A 21,023-nucleotide genomic window follows, 5' to 3' on the forward strand; every position below is an offset into this window, starting at 1 on the left:
TCTCATGCACAAGTCCTTGGGTTAATCCCCCCCAAGCATTAGCCCCCCCCCCCCTGAAAAAAAAAATATTGACTTTGAAATTTGAAATCTAATGGATTATGACCTTCAGTCAAGTAAAACCCTGTTGTTCTGAATTTGCATTGGAAATTTTTATGAACTCACATTGTGTTTTATCTATAAATGCATATAAATTTTTCTTTGGATGTGCCTACTGGAAACAGAAACATTAAATATCCATAGCATTGAGTGTCCCAAGTACCTAGATTGAAGTCTTGGAATAGTTCATCTATAACAAAGACAGACTTTTGAGAAGGAAGACGTCTCTAGATCTAATCCTAGAATGAATGTGTAGATATCTTAGGTAGCAAAGTAATAGCCACACTTTGCCACCACACAGCCTGGGATACTTTGCTGGGTTTTTAAACCTTTAATTGTGTCCGAAAATTTCTTTTGTTTCTTTAATCACTTTGCTTGATCAACTTCTGTTGTGTTAGAGTCAGTCCATTGGATTCCAAAACCAAATTTTAAGAGGTTCCCATTGGCCAAAGATGGAGCCATTGGAGTTTCAATAAAGGTAACAATTGCAGTGGGAAGGGCTCTCTGAAATCTCCAGAACTAGGGAGAGGAGAAAGAAAGAGTGTGAGGGGAAAAAGGTGAGAGAAAGAAAGCCTTGTGGAGTATAATAGATACCAATTCATTGTCTTGGTAACCTGGTAAATAAAATGTTTGAGCTTTTATATTGTCCAACAGTGGTACCACTGGGTAACCAAATAGTACAGATGTTAGCTCCCATTTATTTATTTACTTTTTTAGTTAATTTTTATGTGGTGCTGAGGATTGAACTCAGCGCCTCGCATGTGCTAGGCAAGTGCACTACCACTGAGCCACAATCCCAGCCCCATTGGCACCCATTTTTTGTAAATAACGTTTTATTGGAGCTGAGCATGGTGACACATGCCTATAATCCCAGCTACTAAGGAGGCTGAGGCAGGAGGTTGACACAGTTTGAGGCCAGCCTCAGTAACTTATCAAAACTATCTCAAAATAAAAAGGACTGGGGATATAACCTGGTGATAGTGTGCCTGCTTAGCATGGGTGTGGCTCTGGGTTCAATACAGGGATAGGAGGGGTGGGGGAGGGCATTCTCTTAGAACCTAATGGTGGCAGTTTATGAATGGGTTGTCTATGGCTGCTTTTTATTACAATCCAAGTCAAGAATTTGCAGTAGATCATATAGCATGCCTAAAATAGAAAACGTTGGGACGCATTTTTTATTTCAGCTAATAAGTGAGAACACAAAAGTAGAATTCCAGATGTATTTCTTTGTTTTTGAAAGAGTAAAAGTCAGTTTATTTATTGTTATTGTTATGTGGTGCTGAGGATCGAACCCAGCGCCCTGTGCATGCCAGGCGAGCGCGATACCACTTGAGCCACATCCCCAGCCTAAGGTTTTTTTTTTTTTTGTTTTTTTTTGTTTTTTTGGTGGTGCTGGGGATTGAACCCAGGGCTTTGTGCATGTGAGGCAAGCACTCTACCAACTGAGCTATACCCCAGCCCTTCAAATCTTGACCTTGCTGAGTTCTTCATCTGCCTAATTTAATTGAGAGCATTGCAGCTGCCCTTGTAATAACACAGTATCTTAATTTCTGTGTACTTGTGTCGGTTTTTGTTTCATTTTGAGTCTGTCAGATACTGGATGCATACATATTTAAAACTGTTACATCTTCCTGCAAATTCAATCTTTAATCTTGATATATGACCTCTATACCAAAGAATGCTTTCATCTTAAAGTTAGTTCTATCTAATGTAGCCATTTATTTAGAATTTGCCTTACATATGTTTTCCATGCCTTTGTTTTCAGTTTTTTATGCTTTAGTCATATGTCTCTTAAATATCATAAAGCTAGAATTCTTTTTTTTTTTTTTGATGCCAAGGATTGAATGCAGGGGTGGTAACCACTGAGCCACATCCCCAGCCCTTTTTAAATTTTTAAATTTTGAGACAGGGCCTTGAACTTGTGATCCTCCTGTCTCACCCTCCTGAGCTTCTGGTATTACAGGCATGTGCCACTAAACCCAGCGAGATTTTTGTTTTTTAATTAGTCAAAGTTTGCCTTTTTATTGAAGCATTTAGGCTATTTACTAGAATTACTGATAAAGTTGGAGTAATTTCTGTCATCTTTTTACTTTTTGTGGTATTGGAGATTAAACCCAGGGGAGCTATATCCCAAGTCCTTTTCACATTTTATTTTGGGACAGGGTCTTGGCTAAGCTGCTAAAGCTGGCCTTGAACTTTAGATCCTCCTATCTTAGCCTCACTGAGATTACAGTTTATGCCAATACCCCTGGCTTCTGCCATCATCTTTTGATTTGTATTTGCCCGTTTTTCTGTTTTGTTCTTCTTGCCCTTTTTAAAGAATTCTTTTATTACATTATTGATAGCACTAGTTCTACATTTTTTGACTAGTTTTTTTTTTTAATAGTTGTCAATGGACCTTTATTTTATTTATTTATATGTGGTGCTGAGAATTGAACCCAGTGTTTCACACTTGCTAGGCAAGTGCTCTATCCCTGAGCCACAAACCCAGCCCTTGAAATAGTTATTCTTTTAGGGTTACCACTGAAATTTACTGCAGAAATCTAATGTATTTTAAGTTAATATCCTGACTGATTCCTAGATAGTAGAAGGACATTAGATTATCTTAGTTTTAGTCATTTCTCCATCAGTCAGGAAGGACATTGGTGTTGAGGACAGTAACTACCACAGCTTCCAGTGGTGCTTTGATGAAAACTTAGATGCGAGGTCTTCTGGCCAAGAATCTGCAGTTTCATATTGTTGGAGAATTTGTTGTCTCCCTGAGAGTTGTAGCTCATCGTAAGTTTACTGTGACTGAACCAAGAAAGAGAAAGCATATGCAGATTTCTACAGAGATTATGATTTCATGAAAAATTTTTAGGAGATAAGGCTGTTATTTTTCAGAGCACATTATCTTAGAATATAAAGAATTTCTTTTTATTGAGTTCCATAGAATTTTGTTAATGACCTGTTTTCCTGAACTATGAAATATGAATTTGTAGTCTCCAGAATAGTTGCTCTTGCTATACAAACAATTAAAAAATATTATGGACTGAAAAAAAATCCTAGCTTCAGTCTTCACCCTCCTGATTTACATTGTTTCCATTTTATCAATTTGGTCTTCTGAATGCATCATTGGATACCATTATTGTTTTGCCAAAGCTGTTTGTTGAGTTTTATCTATTTGTTTATTTTTTATTCATTCTTACATCTCAGTGTTATTTGAGGATCATCATTTTCTAATTTTAAGTATTTTTGAAATATTCTTTGCAAATTTCTATAGAACAGGTCTGTTGGTATTTTCCAAGTTTGTTTACCTATGAGTATTTTTATTTCTTATTGTTCTTGTACAGTAAGTTTTTGCTGTATATCCAAATCATGTTAACAAATTATTTGCTGTCAGCACTTTATATTCTGTTGTCTTCTGGATTCCATTGTTGTTGAATGGACTTCTGATATTCTGTCATTTCTTTGTAGGTGATCTGTTCCTTTCTCTCTGGCTGCTTCTAAGATCTCTTTGTCTTTGGTGTTCTGAAGTTTTACTACGATTTGTCTAGGCCTGGATTTCCTTTTATTTTTCCTGTTTGGTGTATGTTGTATGAAAAATACCCATATATTTAAAATAAAACTTTATAAGTATGAAGTACATGTTCACCATAGAAAATTTAAAAAAAACACAAAAATAATTTAATGTGTGATATACCTTCCAGTAGATTAGAAAATATTCAAATAGTATCATAGAATTAAAAGAAAAGCAATAGGGCTGGGGATGTGGCTCAAGCGGTAACGTGCTTGCTTGGCATGCGCGGGGTACTGGGTTTGATCCTCAGCACCACATAAAAATAAAATAAAGATGTTGTGTCCACCGAAAACTGAAAAATAAATATATATAAATAAAAAAAGAAAAGCAATATTCCTTGCTCTTCATTATTCTCAAAACTAGCCCCACTCCCCAGAAGTCACCATTTTTAAATGCTTCTGTTTATTATTATTATTATTATTTTAAATAATTTTTTTAGTTGTACATGGACACAATATCTTTATTTATTTATATTTATGTGGTGGAGTTTTGAACCCAGTGCCTCATGCATGCAAAGTGATCCAACCCCAGTCCCTATTATTATTATTATTATTATTATTATTATTTATTCTTAATATTTGTTTTTAGTTGTAGTTGGTACAATATCTTTATTTTTATATGGTGTTGAGGATCGAATCCAGTACCTCACACGTGCAAGGCAAGTGCTCTACCACTGAGCTACAGCCCCAGCCCCTGCCCCCTGTTATTTCTCTGTGCCTGTAACAATATGCTTATTGCATTATTTACCAGCTATAGATGGTATGTGTTGATTTCTTGCTGTGATATGTCAGGGTCACACGCATACCTTTTTTGCATTTATGCTCATAGTAAGACCACTGTTCTTAGTTCACTAAATGGTTATATATAATTGTAATTTTAAGTAATATATTTAAATACCTATTTCTTGTTCAATTAACTCAGTATATTTTGGCTCCCCAAATTTGTTGTTGTTACTGTTCATTTTAGCAGTACTGGAGATTGAATCCATGGCGCTCTACCACAGAGCCACATTCCCCCGCCTTTTTTTTTTTTTTTTTTTTTTTTTGAGAGAGTCTTATTAATTTGCCAAGGTGGCTTTGAGCTTGCAATTTTTTTGCCTCAGCCTACCAAGTAGCTGGGATTATAGGCATGTGCTACCATGTCTGTCCCCAGCGTGGGTGTGTTTTCAATTCTAGAGGGTGGAATTTATATTTCCTTCAATTCTTACACCTCCTTCCTCCCCACACCTAAATTCTGTTTACTTTCATAATGTCAAGTTGTCCAGATTTACATTTTGTTCTGACCTAGTTAAGGCTATGATGATTTGTAGGTTCACTTTAAATGTTGAAAACCAGCAAGCTGCATTCCCAGTTAAGACTATATAAATATTTATTATAAGGGCAAATTTACATTTTATGTTTTAAGTTTTTCTTTTTGTTCTTTTGAGATTTCCTAGGGTCCCCTTCCCCCCCTTTATCCTTCTCTTTCATGGCTTTTGGTTTCCCCTTTCCACCTTTGGACTATTACTCTGTGCTATTGAATCTTTGGTCTTGCCTTTTTTCTTAGGCACCTTCTTCGTAGAGCATCTTTCCTCCTTTTCCAAGGCTATCATGCTAGCATTTACTCCTTGTATATCCTACATCCCTTTCTGTCTTCTCATTGTGTTCCTTCATTTTGTGGAAGCTTCTTAAGAAACTTTCATCATGAAGAAACTTTTTTTTTTTTTTTTTTGGTAGTACTAGGAATTGAACCCAGAAGTGCTTTACCATAGCTATACCCCTAGTCCAGTTTTTATTTTGAGATAAAGTCTCATTAAGTTGCCCATGCTGGCCTTGAACTTGCTGTCCTCCTGCTTCAGCTTCTCTAGTAACCAGGAGGTTAAGTTTTAAGGTTTTAAGTGCTTAGAAACACAAGGTTCTGCTGTATGATTTATACCTTGGCTTGGTGTAGAGTAGTAGTTGTTGTTGTTGTTGTTGTTTCATATTGGGGATTGAACCCAGGGATGCTTAACCACTGAGCCACATCCCCAGACAATTTAAAAATTTTTCAGTGTTGAGTCAGGGTCTCATCAAGTTGCTTAAGGTCTTTACTATGTTGCTGAAGCTGGCTTTTGACTTGTGGGATTACAGGCGTGTACCACTGCATCTGGCCCTTTTCTTTTTTATTTTGAGGCAGGGCCTCACTTAAGTGGCTGAGGCTGACCTTAAACTTGGGATCCTCCTGCCTCAGCCTCCCCAGTTGCTAGGATTACATGTATGTGTGTCCCCATGCCCAATTTGGTAGAATTCTAAGTTGAATGTATTGTCCTTCTGAAAATCTCTGAAGAAAAGTCTTGCATTATTTCTTTTAAACGTTTACTTTTTTTGTTTTTATTGTTTGTTTTTTTTGAAAGTTCTATTGGGTGATAAGCTTCTACCTGGATCTTCTGTTTTATGTTTTTTTTTTTTTTCTCTCCTGTTTTTCACTTGATCTTGTTCTCCCCTTACCCATCACATTACAGGAGATTAAACTCAGAGTGCTCTACCACTGAGCTACATCCCAGCCTTTTTTTTTTCGCACCAGGGATTAAACCCAGAGGGACTTTACCACTGAGCCACATCCTCATCCCCCAACCCCCCCTTTAAAATTTTGTGATAGGATCTTGCTAAATTGCTTGGAACCTTTCATTGTTGTGAGGTTTCCAGTTTTCATACTGAGAGTTGGTTGCTCATCTGATTCTTAATCCATTGTATAATATTTGGGTTTGTGTTTTTTTGTGTGTCTCTTTCAAGATGAGTTCTAGCTGTGTTGCCCAGGCTAGCCTCTTAACTCTTGGGCTTGAGCAGTCCTTCTGCCTCGGCTGCCCACATAGTTGAGCTGCTGCTGCACCCAACTACTAATATTTGAGGTTTTTCCTTTGGAAATTTTTAGGATTTTCTGTTTTCTTGTTGTCTGAAGTTTCACTGTGATATGCCTAGGTGCTAGATAGTCACTTTGGGGCTGGATATTGTACACCCTTTTAATTTTTGAAAAAGTCCACGACCTTTTATATGGGAAAGTCTTTTTCTGTATTGAGGCTTGAACCAGGGCCTTGAACTTGCTAGGCAAGCATGAGCTTTATCTCTAGCCCTTTGTATTTTGTTTTGAGATTAGGGTCTTGCTAAGTTATCCGGGCTGACCTCAAACTTGTGATACTTAAACTCTGAAATCGTGATCCCCTAGCCTCTCTCATAGCCGGGATTATAAGCATGTGCTACCATGTTCATCAGGGTGGAAAAGTCTTGCATTATTTCTTTTAAACGTTTACTTTTTTTGTTTTTATTGGTTTTTTTTTTTGAAAGTTCTGTTGGGTGATAAGCTTCTACCTGGATCTTCTGTTTTATATATATATATATTTTTTTTTTTTTCCTGTTTTTCACTTGATCTTGTTCTCCCCTTCCCCACTACACTACAGGAGATTAAACTCAGAGTGCTCTACCACTGAGCTACATCCCAGCCTTTTTTTTTTTTTGGCACCAGGGATTGAACCCAGAGGGACTTTACCACTGAGCCGCATCCTCATCCCCCAACCCCCCTTTTTAAATTTTATGATAGGATCTTGTTAAATTGCTTAGAACCTCACTAAATTACTGTGGCCAGCTTCAAATTTGGAATCCTTCTGCCTCAGCCTCCTGAGTTTCTGAGAGTACAGGCATGTGCCACTGCACCCGGCCTTTTTTATTTTTTATTTTGAGACAGGATCTTGCCAGGCTGACCTCAAACTTGCAGTCTCAAGTCTCTAGGATCACAGATGTATATCATCAAACATGGTCATACTCTTCTACACTCTTGAATGCTAACTTATATTTTGCAGATGCCCCTTGATTTATCATGGGGTTCTATCCCTATAAATCCAGTGTAAATTAAGAAATATCATAACTTGAGAATGCAATTAATACATCTAATGCACCATTCTAGTTCTCCTGAATTTTTATCACCTGTGCACCATTGTAAAATAACTTGAAGGCCAACTGCATGTTCAGTCACTCTACTGAACTTAGTGGTCCCAGTTTAAGAAAAGGCAGTACAAAGACTACCTGTAGTCATGATGGGGCTAAGTTCTACAGACTGGCTTATTTTTAAAAGAGCTACAATTGGCCTTGAGTTAAGGAGGAATTTCCTGGGAGAATAAATTGTTGTGAAATACTCCTGTTAGTCTGGATTTTCTCAGATAATTTACTCTTTTTTTTTTTTTTTTTTAAAGAAATGAACTCTCTTTAAATACATTTTTAGTTTGTCTTTTAAATATTTGTGGCTATCCCACTCAATCTTGTGCTCTGCCTCACATTCTTTGTGGTTGTGGCTCATTGCTCTAATTTCTCTGTTGATCTTTGTTTCATGGAATGCAAATATATATATATATATATATATATATATCACTGCACATAGTCAAACTCACCTAATTTTCTTCTCCAGTTTTTTTTTTTTTTCATGCAGACTTTCTCATTTAATTAATGGCAGTTTTTATCTTTCTAGGTACACAGCCCAGAAACTTGTACTTTTTTTCAAGCTGAGAGCTGTCCTCCCTCTTTCTTTCCTTCCTTCTTTCCTCCCTCCCTCCCTGTGTTCTCCCTTTATCTTCCCCCATCCTTTTTCCTACCTGTTGGCCTCTACCTTCGGAATATGCTTAATTCATCACTACTCATCCCCTTCACCTCTGCTATGCAAGTCGATGCCACCATTAATGACTTGCCTTGATTATTGGAATAGTGTTCCTACAGGTGTGTGCTTTCAAACCTGCTTCTTTCAGTCTACCCTCACAGCAACAGAGTAATTCTTTTAAACTAATTAGATTGTATCACTGTCCTGTACCTTTGATAGATCCTTATTACATTCCAAATGATTTCAAATCCTCCCTGGTCTCATCACCTACCACCCTCTCCTTCTCCGTCTCCCTGTTCTTGCTGTTGGGCAGATGTTTAGTAAGCCTCTTTAAGGATACATGAAAAAAATATTTCTGATATGCTTTCACCCTCTCCTTGGAATGTTTTCTTCAGGTCCATATATCTCAACCAAATATCATCTCTGAGCCTTTCTTGGTCCCCCATCTTCACAGTCCTTATCCTAACTTTTCCAAAACTTCATTCTTCTGCACAATCTTTTTACCAATGAATATATGAAAACCGTTCATAGTTTAGGGTATTTTGTTTTTTAGGGTTTGTTTGGTTTGTGTGTTTGGCATAGTACTGTACCTCATACATGCTACCCAAGCACTCTAACCATCAAATGAGTCCCATCCCTCTAATAATGTATTTTTATCCAGAATCAGCTTTTTATATATCAACATGAAAATGACATTTTGTTTTATTAATTTGTTGTGGTAGTTGGGATTTAATATAGGGGTCCTCCACCACCAAGTGAAACCCCCAATCCTTATAAAAAAATTTATTTTGAGACAGGGTCTAAGTTGCCCAGGTTGGCCTTGAAATTGTGATCCTCTTGCCTTAGCTTCTGGAGTTGCAGGGATCATAGGTGTGTGCTACCACCCTGGCAAAAATGTCATATTTTACCATATTTGTGTGTATGTGTACGTGTTTTTTTTTTGTTTTTTTTGCTGCTCTTGGGGTTCATGCCTACAGAGTGCTCATTTTTGGCTTTCTGTGCTCTGCCTTGTGTAGCTAGCATTTTCTCCATAGATTGTCTACTTTACAGACTTTGTTAAATTTTGCCTTCTATGATCCCCTCCCTAATGTCCATATCTACATCAGTGACCTCCATATTTTTTTTACCATACAGTTTTTTGTAAAGTCATTTTAGAATGTGTACACTTAATGTTTATATGTATACGCTGTTGTTTGTATGCTAAAAATTGTTTTAAAAAATCTTAGAATGATAGGATAGAGATGTAGATATTTCTTTTTTGGGGCTGTAGGGTACTGGGATTGAACTCTGGGACACTCAACCACTGAGCCACATCCCCAGTTGTATTTTGTATTTTATTTAGAGACAGGGTCTCACAGAATTGCATAGTGCCTTGCCATTGCTGAGGCTGGCTTTGAACTTGCGATCCTCCTGCCTCAGCCTGCCAAACTACTGGGATCACAGGCGAGCACCACGGCTTCCAGAATGGATATTCTAATGTAGAATTTTTTATACTTTAGTGAATTTGAAGCCAGTGCTGTATTTATGGCATTTGTAAGTTCTTTACTTGATGTTTATGAACTCTCCAGGAGAGACTAAATGAGTATTACACATAGATTTTCATGAGATAATGTACCCGTAAACCCATCTTAAGTTGAAAATATCCTTAGTCACAAGTGCAGACTAGAAGTCTGAATAGCTCATGTAATTTATTGAATATAACAGACTGTGGAGTACAGTACTGGTTACTGCCACTGCCCAGCATCACAAAGAGAATATCTTACCACATATCACTATCCCAGGAGAGATCAAAATTCAAGGTATGGTCTCTGCTGGATGTGTATTGCTTCAATCCCATGGTAAAATTGAAAAACTGAAGTTAAAGCATCATAAGTTGGGTGATGTGTAAATTTGTCTATTTCATCTTGGACCGGAAGCACTATGAAAGATTCTTAGTAAAACTTTTTTATTAGAGCAAACAAGAAAAATTCCCCTTCCAACCTCCATTCTGCTCACTGACTTTCTTTGAGTTAAGCACTACACTTAGAAGTTTGCTGTGTGTTAGTATAATCTAGTAGGTATTTTTCATATATGTGAATGTGTATACCCTTGATGTATCAAGTGGAATTATATGTTAAATGTATACATACATACATGTACATATAAAATCAGAACTATACCATATGGAGTCCTCTGATATTGTATTCCATTTGATGTATCATGGAGAGATGTGTAACATCATAGTAAATATCAGTATGAATTCAGGACCCAGACTGTTTAGGGTATTAATCCAGGCCCTGCAACTTACTAACTCTCCTTAACTTTCAGTGTCCCAGTTTACTAACCTGTGAATAGGAATTAAGTTGTATCTACTTCATGATTGTGAGTAGTAAATGTTAAAATATACAAACTTTTTCTGCTGCTATTTACATTAGAATCTTTGTGAGAGCCTTATTTTGCATTCTAAAATTGGGCTGGGTGATAGAGGAAGTATCATCTGGGCTCTCATTTAGGTTTTGTTTCTTTGTGATTTATCTCCATTGGACTGCTTGCCTGCTTTTTTCATTGACGTTGTTTGCTGCCCTCTAGTGAACAAACTAGTTAGCAAGTGCTGCTCTTAATGTTGACTGTAGATGTTGTCTGACAGCTGGTCCTCTTAAAAAAAAATCTATATGAATCTAAAGCCATGTCAATTTTGCACATTATTTTCTGCCTAAATTAAATTTTGAAGAGTGAGATTTATGATTCGTAAAATGAAGAAATAAAGGTATAAATTTCAGCAGTTAGCCTTTTCTTTGTTCAGTTATTGTGAATGAGCTATTTGGGAAACGAAAGGCTGCAGTTTTTTTTTTTTAAATATTTTTTTAGTTGTAGTTGGACACAATATCTTTATTTATTTTTATGTTTTGCTGAGGATCAAACTCAGCGCCTCCCATATGCTAGGTGAGTAGTCAACCGCTGAGCCCCAGCCCCAAGGCTGCAGTTCTTTAAGAAGTCTTTTTTTGAGCCAGGTACAGTGGTGTACACTTTTAATCCCAGCAACCCAGGAGACTGAGGCAGAAGGATCAGAAGTTCAAGGCTAGCCTCAGCAATATAGAGAGACCTTATCTTAAAATGAAAAATAAAAAGGGTTGGGAATGTGGCTCAGAGGTTGAGTATCCCTGGGTTCAGTCCGTAATACCAAAACAAAAAACAACCCCCCCAAAAAAAGCCTCTTATGAAGAGGTTGTAATAATGTCTACATACTTGGTATGCTTTGAGTTTGTACAGCTTATTTTTTGATTGGGGAGTAAACCAAAATGAAAACAACTTTTCTCAAACTAAAGCCATGGAAAGATTTTTGATGTTAATGGACCTGAAAACTTTAATACTGTGAAGATGGCAGTAGTCCCCAAGTTGATCAACAAGTTCAACTTAATCTCTGTTGAAATACTAGCTGGCCTTTTGGTAGAATTTGGCAAACTGATCCTAAAATTGATATGGGAAGAAAAGTGTACCTAGAATAGCCACAACTATTGAAAAATAATAATTTTGGGAGGGGTTAATGTTTCTCAGTTTCAAAACTTGATACTCAAAGCTATAGTAATTCAGACTCTGTTGTCCTGTCATAATGTTAAACATGTAGGCCAATGAAACAGTATTGAGAGTCTGGAAATGAGCTCATACATTTATGATTGTTTTTTGGCAAGGACACTCAGACAATTCAGTAGTGGAAAAAGAGTATTTTGTTTTTTTTTTTAAACGATTAGTGCTGGAACAGCTGGATATCCACACACAAAAGAATGAAGTTGAGCCCTTACCAAATATAATGTATAAAACTTAACTAAAAATTGATCAAAGAACCCACATTGAAGAGCTATAAATCTATAAAACTCTTAGAAGAAAATAGTTGTAAATCTGTATGATCTTGGATTAAGGATTCGTTTTTTTTTAATTTTTTTTTTATCTTTTAAATAATTAGTTTCTTAGATATGATACTAAAAGCACAGCAACAAATAGATGAATTTCATCAAAGTTAAAACCTTGTGTTTCAAAGAATACCATCAAAAAAATGAAAAGACAACTCAGAGAATGGGAGAAAATACCTGAAAATCACACATCTAATAATGATCTAGTGTCAAATCAAGCCTATCCTTAATTCCACACCTTAAGTGCAGTTGAAGTCCATTTTTCCATATGTAATTTTTACAGAGATTTTGTGTGTGATTATGAGTCTACTCACCTTCCCTACTCATATTCTGCAAAGATAATGCCAGTGCAGTGCTATTTATACTGTTTTCAAGGGGAAATGAAATTTAAGGTAAAATAAAATACACAAATAGCCACGGCTAGGCATGGTGGCACATGTCTACAATCCTGTTCACTTGGGAAGCTGAGGTGAAAGAGTAATACAAGTTTGAAAATTGTGGTTTAATGGACAAAAGGGAAAAAGTACATTAAATTCATAACATATTCAGATACAAAGCACCTGCTGTTGTTATATTGCTTAATTTAAGGCGTAGCTCCTCAGTGTTCCCATAATATGAAGTAAATAATAGGAAATTCTTTTTGCCGACACATGTCGCTCTTCAACCAATCAGAAACCAGTATGATTTGTATGTAATAATAGGGTTTATTTGGAGAGGACCTATAAGTAGGACTTAGAAGTTATAGCTGGCTATGTATTAGGGCTTCTTAGTTGTAGCCAAGAGAAAATTGGTCTGGTGTGTTTAGTTTTTCAGATTTAAGTTCTGACTCTAGAAATGTACAACCTTGATTTTTCAGTTACAGGTCTTAAAATGTTACTCACTCTTAATACTTATTGAGGTAACATCATTGATCACTGCTTTTACTTTTGATAAGACAATTTAATGGGCTGTGAAGGAAAAATTAACAGATATTTAGAGATAATTTTATGAGAATGTCTTCGAGGTTTCCATCACCATCTCTACCGATTTTCCTCTCACCAGAGCCAGTAGATTTAGGTTCTGTAACAAGTTCTTCTTGTTCACAAAATGAGCTAGACAATATTTCCCACCTTCTAAGGAAAATATCAACTGATATCAATGAAATTAAAGGAATGAAAGCAGCAATTTTGACGGTGGAAGCAAATCTTTTTGATCTCAGTGTTAGAGTGTCTCAGAACGAAGCAAAAATATTATCTTTGGAGGTTAAAATGAATGAATATTCAGCATCGACATCTGAATGCAACAGACAGTTGGAAGATTTTCAAGAGGAAATAGATTTTGAATCACAGTCAAGGGCTACTGATGTAAAAATAATTGGCTTCCTTAGAAATATTGAGAAAGGTAAACTCTGGTATCTTCTAGGTACTCATCGTTTGATCTTTATCTTCCCATACATCTTGATTGTAACTCTGATTTGGAGGCAGTAAGATATAGAAAAGTCAAATTTTTTTGACTACATGATTTAACTTAGAAACCTAGAATTTTTAGAATTCCACCTATTTTTAGTGGAGCTCTGTCAAATGATATAAAGATGAGCATAGAGACGAAGCAGATCTTTAAAAGTGAGAGAATGGTCCTGTTTCAAGTATCTGTGTGAAATTATTTTAAAATTTATAATTATTATCTACAGTTAACGTTAAAGAGACCTGTTATGGTATTTGAATCTGGTATTTGGGTTCTAAGAACATTTTTTTTCTGTAACCTGTCACATGTCAGTTTTTTAGGTGTCCCGTAGGAATACAATTTGACCAAATGACCTCTGGGTTTCAGGTCCGTTTCTCAGAATTTGTGTATTTGCCACGATAATTTTGAAAGGAATTCATCCCTTTTTTTGGGGCACACCACTGAAGAGTAGTGTAATGTAACTTTGTTTTATTAGGAAATAACAAATGAAATATCAAATTGAGTGTTTTTAATTTTTTTTTTAATCTAATGAAATGTGGTACTTGATGAGAGATGGTCCACTTATATATTTGCAGTGATAAAGCAAAGCCTGTCCTTGGGAAATAACACATAATAGGTCCACTGTAGTATGTAACACTTTTTATTTTAAATGTAACACTTCTGTACGAAATTAGCAAGTTAGGTATGTAATATTGTTAAGCATTGGGACGAGAGGATACAGAGAAGTGTCAGTCCTCTCATGCAGCTAATGAAGATATAGTCATTTCTTGACTGTTTTGTATGTAGTATGACTATTAGTAATATTATGAATTAATATTATAAATCTAAAATGAAGAACTAATATGAACCTTTTAATAATGAACCATCATCTTGGTGATGCATGTTCAGCTACTCGGGAGGCAGGAGGATCACAGGTTCTCAAGGCCAGCCTCTGCATCTTAGTGAGGCCCTGTCTCAAAACTGCTTGGGGATGTAGCTCAGTGGTAGAGTGCCCCTGGGTTCAGTCCTAGTTCTGGGGGAAAAAAGAAGTCATATTAGCACTCTTTAATTGAACACCTTTTCAATTGGAGAGTCAAACACCTAACAAAGGAAATAGTCTCAGAAATGTGTCACTAGGTGATTTTATTGTCATGCAAATAGGTTTCTACAAACTAAGATAGTTGCAACTGTCACTGGGCAGTACAATCCTGTGGACCAACATCATATATCTGATTCAACTGAAACCTCTTTAGCAGTGTTCTGACCACCTTCATGTTTGCCCATGTAAGGGCCTGGATGCTTCTGAGTGTTGTACTTGTTTGTTGCTCTTTCTGTATTCATCAAGGCCCATAGTTTACTTTTGAGAATTTTGTTTTCATTTTTTATTTGTTCTTTTTAGATATACAGTAGATACACATACATGGAGTAGAATTTATTCTAATTAGGATCCCATTTTTGTGGTTGTAAATGATGTGGAGTTTCATTGGTCATATGTTCACATATGAACATGGGAAAGTTATGTTCTGTCTTTTCCTATTTCCACCTTCCCTTCATTCCCCATTGTATAATCAGTGAACTTCTACTCTACACCCCACCCTCCTCCCCATTGTGTGTTAGCAACCACATATCAGAGAGAACATTTTTGGGACTGGCTTATTTCACTTAGCATAATAGTCTCCAGTTCCATCCACTTACTGACAAAATGCCATAATTTCGTTCTTCTTTAGGGCTCAGTAATGTTCCATTGTATATACCACATTTTCTTTATCTGTTCTCTGTTGAAGCACCTTTTTTGGACAAGATAATTCTGTCTTTTTCACATTTCACTGTCTTAATCATCAAAGATCAGAGGATCAGTATGGGGGAAGTGAGCAGTATTGGTGAGACCCCAGGTGACAAAGGGAGAATCTGGGTTTGCTGTGTTTATGATACAGTTGACCATGGCCAGTCTCTTGAGGCCCTCTGACTTTCCTCTGACTCTAACTCAGTTCTTCTCTCACAGGTTTTACTTCCAGCCCAAGAAAACTGGCTTCTCAGATGGAGAACCAGGAGTGTCCTTGCTGTTTTTGGTTTAATCTTGAGTACAGCTTTTTCTTATACAGGGATATGCCTGTGGTCTATAAATATTATCAAAGTGTATTGTCAAAGCTTTGTTTGTTGACTTTTAATTAAGAACTCAGAAAGATTAATTTCTAGGAAACAAATGCTGGTATTTGTATTTTAAGTTTAGTGAAGTTTTAAAATTTATATTCTAGGAACTCAACAGAGGCAATTATTATCCCGACTGCAAATTGACCCAGTAATGGCAGAAACACTGCAGATCAGTCAAGGTTGGTAATAAATTTTCACTGTAATTAGTAGTTTTCTGTTGCCATTGCCATTCCTTACCCCTCATTCATTGTGTCTTGTATTTCTTAGATCCTGCCCTAAGATGTTACACTTAGATCTGTGGAAATATTTTAGGGCTTGGAGATAAGATCTGCATTTTCCTCATATTGTATGGTGTTTTTATTTTTTACCTCATTCAAAACCTTTTTCCTGCCATTCCTCCTTGAATCCTGGCTGTTCATTCTTTTGCTGTCAGGGACAACTCAGGTTCTCTAACTTGCTCTTCCTTGTTAACCCCCTTTTCCACTACCCTGATGAGCTTTAGAATCCTGTACTTTATCCACTAGTCTTATCCTCACTTTGACTTCACTTGAGAATCTTATTGCCAAGGCCACATATAGAACGTGTTTTAAAACCACTGTCATATAATTGTCTCACTCACCCCAGACATACATACCACGGGGGAATTCAGGACTGGGGTGAGTGCTTTAGTTGTTTCCTCAGTGCCCAACCCCTTCCACCTGGCACATTCAGTGCCTAATAAATTCAGGGGACCATGGGATACCTGAAATCTATTTTCCTCCTTTCTTCTGTTTACCCAAAGTCTGCTCTTTGTTAAAAGTTCTGGTCCTTGGACTCCTTCCCTTTCAACCCCTTTCTGAATTTTCTTCACCCTACAGTACAGAAATACAGTGTCTGTATTCCCTTACCCTTCTGCAGCTCTCTATCCCAGACAGATACCCTTTCCTTCTCTACGGATTCACCTTCATGCAGGTGCCAGATCCTACCCATCTGATGAGCATGACCATGTCACCATCTTCCTCCAGCTTGTCTCTGCCTTTCCTCTAGCTTTTTGCTTTTGCCTATGAAGTGTTGAGATGCTGTCCAGTCTTTATTTTACCCTCTCATCTTCCAGCATTCCATCCTGCTTTAGACATAGTAATTTTTCCCCCCAGAAGTTTGACAATCAAGGTCTGTATACACTAGACTCACTTCATCGGCTTTTGTGCATTCTTTTTTTTTTTTTTAAAACCTGCAAGTGCACATAAAGTTTGAAGTATCAAGTAGTTATTGTGTGGCTCATGAATGACTATAGTCCTTAAGTTCCTATCCTTTTTATCCCTGAGAAATCTTCAGTTTTTGCATATTCTACTTTAAAAAAAAATTTTTGAACATACCAATTTTGTTTCATGTTTGTAATACTTTTTATCTGAGAATGCTGAAGGTTTCTCACAATTCTTTGGATTTTTTCTTCCTTGGTCTTGTTTTCAAGTTGTTTGTTTTGACTGTTTCATGGTAGAGGCTTTCCCTGTGGGGATCCTTGGTTGTCTCTTACTGAGTGAGGCATTCAAAGTGGATTGATATTTGGTTCATGGGTTTGGGCGTGGGGGCTCTTGACTTCATATTTGAATGTAGGTCCTGTTATTGGGAGTTATTTGTCTTTCCTGTCTAGTTTTGGAGTGCCTTTAGGCCTTTCTTCTCAGGGTGGTTAGCTTTTCCAAAGAGGGCTGCATGGTGGGTTCCTCAGCATTAATTATTATGCAATGTTTACCTAACATACCTCCCCATTTCAGTGTGGACTTCTTTCAGTATGGCTTGGCATCCCTTGATGCAGGGATTCTCTGTATTTACCTTCTCACAAGCCTAAAATTTCACTGTTTTTGGTTTAATGTATGAAATGATTAAAGGTTATTTGAAAATCTACTACCTTTTAAACAAATTTTCATAATAAATATTTAGGTTGTTTTGTTGTGGAATGTGCTGTCAAAGACCATACTCTTTCATCCCTAGGCCTCTGCAGCACATCTCCACATCATTCAGAAGGTCTTCACTGGAGAGGTAGGGGTAGGTGTGGTGAGGGTCAAACAAATCAGTAGAACTAGTGTTTAGGAAAGACTGATTGCTTCTGAAGTGGACCCTTGAGCAGCATACCCCTCTTATGCCCTTCCCCTTTGCTGACATTTCCTGGGCTTTTGGAGAATCTCATGATCTAAATAGGATTGCATTGTTTTGGCTTAGAATTCAGTTTTTGCAATTCTGTTATTAATGCCTCCTCATCTGTTTTATACTTTCAAAATGTAGTTTTGTCTCCTTTTATAATTACTTTCTTTGTAGGTATATGCTTTGTTGTTTACCACTTGGGCTGGGTGGTGGGTACTCAGTGGTAGAGCACTTGTGGCACATATGTGAGGCACCACAGATTTTTAAAACTAATCTTTGTTGACAGTTTCATGGGGCTTCAGGAGGGAACAAAAGTAATGCAGGGTCAGCTTGTTCTGTCTACCAGAAGACATCTCCCACTCTCATCTGCTTGTGACCCAGGCTGCTGATGGGAAGCTTACAGAGGTGACCTGGTGGCTGGTGTATATGGGAAACTGTGGTTTCGACACACACTTCCCTAAGCTCTGAGGCACATGACGCTTGCTTTCCATGTTTTCTTCGAGTTTTGATCCTTTGGCTTCCAGGACTCTGCTCTATTTGTTATTCCTATTCTCTAACAGCTTCTCTTCTCCACTGCTCCTCAGAAGGTAACCTCTTATCCATATCCCTGAGCTAAATTTTTTTGTGTTGCGGGGGGCGGGGGGCAGTACTGGAGCAATAACCCCGGGGTGCTCTACCATTAAGCTTTATCCCAGCCCTTTTTATTTTGAGGCAGGGTCTTGCTAAATTTCCCAGGCTGTCTTTGAACTTGTAATCCTTCTGCCTCAGGCTTCTGAGTAGCTGGGATTAAGTGTGTGCCACTACATCTGGCTCCTCAGCGTTATTTTAATCTCGGTTTTGTGTTTCTCACCAGGTGTGAACTAGTGGAACTACTTTCTCTTAATACAGGGGGAGGAAGGAATGCTGCAGCAGATCAACTTCTGGGCTTTGCCTTTGCCAGTCAGGAAATCTCGGTGCGCAGTTAAAGAACTGGGGGCTATGAATTGGTCATCAATAATATGGAAAAAAATACTGTTTTTCAGGCTTCCTAGGAGGATTCAGTGAGGTGGCAGCACTGAATTAATCTCTGCATCTATCTCTCCTCATCTTGAGGGTCAAATCTGTTTTCTTCCTAAACATCTAAGAATTCCACAAAGACTTGAGGCTAAATATGTCTAAAATTGAAATTTACATTACCTTTTAAATCTTCTCTTTTTCCTGTATTTCCCATCTCATCTTTCTCTCTTTCTCTTAACTATCTTGTTCCCCTTTGCCATCTTTTCTACTCTTGCTGGGGAGAGCAGGGGTGTCCCTTCCTGATAAGGTGGTTCGAATGGCAGCTCTTGGGACATCCTGGTGCTGATGGGGTGTGGAGTGTGTCTTCTCCCCCTCTCAGATATGTTATAGGGACAGAGGGTTGAAGAATCTCAGAACTCATGTCCTTCTGTAACACTGTTTTTCTAAAAACCAACTTGGTCATGTCACTTCTCTACATAGAAATCTGTTCATTTCTCATTACTTCCAGACCAGAATCCAAAGAATTGAGACATAAAACGTCCTTCATTGTATTCTTGCCACTCATCTGCTCAGCCTTCTGCACACAACCTGTGCAGCCACTCCACGTTTCTCCTTTTTCTCATAGACCTTGTTAACTCCCTTGTTTTGCCACATGTGCTTTTCTTTGCATGAAGTGCTTTCTTTGCTCTCTGGCACTCATTCCTTTAATACTCACTCAACTCTTCATCCTTGGCAAGCTTTTCCTTGATTCTTCAGTTTGAGCAGGTTGCTTTGTATTTTCCCAACACTTGTTTGTATCCCTTTGAGGTCGTGCTGTTCTGGAATTGTGTATATGTCTATTTTCCCCCCCTTTTCTTTGTGTATCTGGCATAGTACTCTCAGCTGTGTAGTAATTATTTGTTCAGGAGTGAATATCCTGTGAATTTTGGTCCCTGTTATTAAAAAATATTAAATTTAGTTGGTGGCATACTGATAGGTCAGCCATATCCATTCTGGGCTGTAGGTCTCATATATTATAGTCAGTCTCAAGCATATTGTAGATGATACGAGCTTGTGGTTATTTGCATTGAACGTCAGTGTAATGCCCATTTGTGATAATTCCCTTTCAAAGTAGTCCTCTATCTACAATCAGGTAGAAAATAAGCCACATGAATTATTTTTAGCAGGTTTTGTTCTTCTCTGTAAGGACTACTGTGTAGAATGAGCAAAATAGATTTTAGAAAAGTAGTTCAACATGTGTATCATGATTCTAGGCATCTATAATTCTCCATGTCTTTAGAAAAAACTGTTCTGCTTTTAGTGGTTGATAATATCCTTTTAAATGAATCTCAGGAGAACCTTTCTCTGTTGTAGGCAGGGAGTGTTCATTCAAGTCATGTGTAATGTGCCATATGAGGAAGGGACTACTTGAGTTCTTTGAAAAGATGTTTGGGATAGAATTACAACACTTTTCCCGAGAAGAACCAGTTGTGATTTTCCTTTGAAAGTAACTGTAATTTATAAAAGATTGACATTCTTCTCACATGTGTGATGTTGGGAATAAAAGGTGTATTCAAAAGTAAACATTTATGGCCAATTTTTTTGGCTCAGATTACTATGACATGGAATCCATGGTCCATGCAGACACAAGATCATTTATTCTGAAGAAGCCAAAGCTGTCTGAGGAAATAGTAGTGGCACCAAACCAAGAGTCGGGGATGAAGACTGCAGATACCCTTCGGGTACTTTCAGGACACCTTATGCAGACACGGTAGATGGTTTCTTTTTCTTGTGTAGCTAATTTGTGTGATTAGATAGTGCAGGTCTACCAGTAGTTCCCAGCTTCCCTCCTCCCTGCCCCAGTTTCCAGCAGTGGGTGCTTTTATTGATTCAGTAGCTAGGCCATGAATAGTTACCTGAATGCAGTTTTCAACAATTCCAGTTCATCTTTCTTATTCAGAAATCCATTGATCTACAAATAAAACTTAGCATATAATTTAGCTCAGTAAGAGTTTTTTTCTTTATGCACATGCACAAAATGAAATTTTAAAAGCCAGGTAACCAGAATCAGGACATTTTTCTAAAAACAGTTTGTAGATTGAGTTTGAGAGATTCTTCCCTTAGAAAATGGTTCAAGTATTCTATAAAGGAAGAAAAGTACAGATAATAAAATTAGTATAGACATAAAACTGCTGGCCATTGTGATCTGGGCATCT

The 21,023-nt window shown here is 37.3% G+C and overlaps 1 protein-coding gene across 12 annotated transcripts in view; it reads left to right on the plus strand.

The window, feature by feature from the left end:
- The window catches only part of Zc3h14 (zinc finger CCCH-type containing 14), a 54,652-nt gene that overhangs the window by 25,596 nt on the left and 8,033 nt on the right, over positions 1-21,023 (plus strand). For 5 of the 12 annotated variants that reach the window (XM_048799147.1, XM_015494615.2, XM_015494631.2 and 2 more), the window contains 2 exons: positions 15,819-15,893; positions 20,419-20,578. The exons of 2 other annotated variants lie outside the window; for them this stretch is intronic. In XM_048799147.1, coding sequence (XP_048655104.1) covers positions 15,819-15,893; positions 20,419-20,578 — 235 coding nt within the window. The remainder of the gene's footprint in view (positions 1-15,818; positions 15,894-20,418; positions 20,579-21,023) is intronic. 5 more of the 12 variants (XM_015494647.2, XM_015494656.2, XM_048799154.1 and 2 more) reach the window with 2 other exon arrangements.

Source organism: Marmota marmota, unplaced genomic scaffold (assembly GCF_001458135.2).
Source record: "Marmota marmota marmota unplaced genomic scaffold, marMar, whole genome shotgun sequence".
NCBI lineage: Eukaryota > Metazoa > Chordata > Mammalia > Rodentia > Sciuridae > Marmota > Marmota marmota.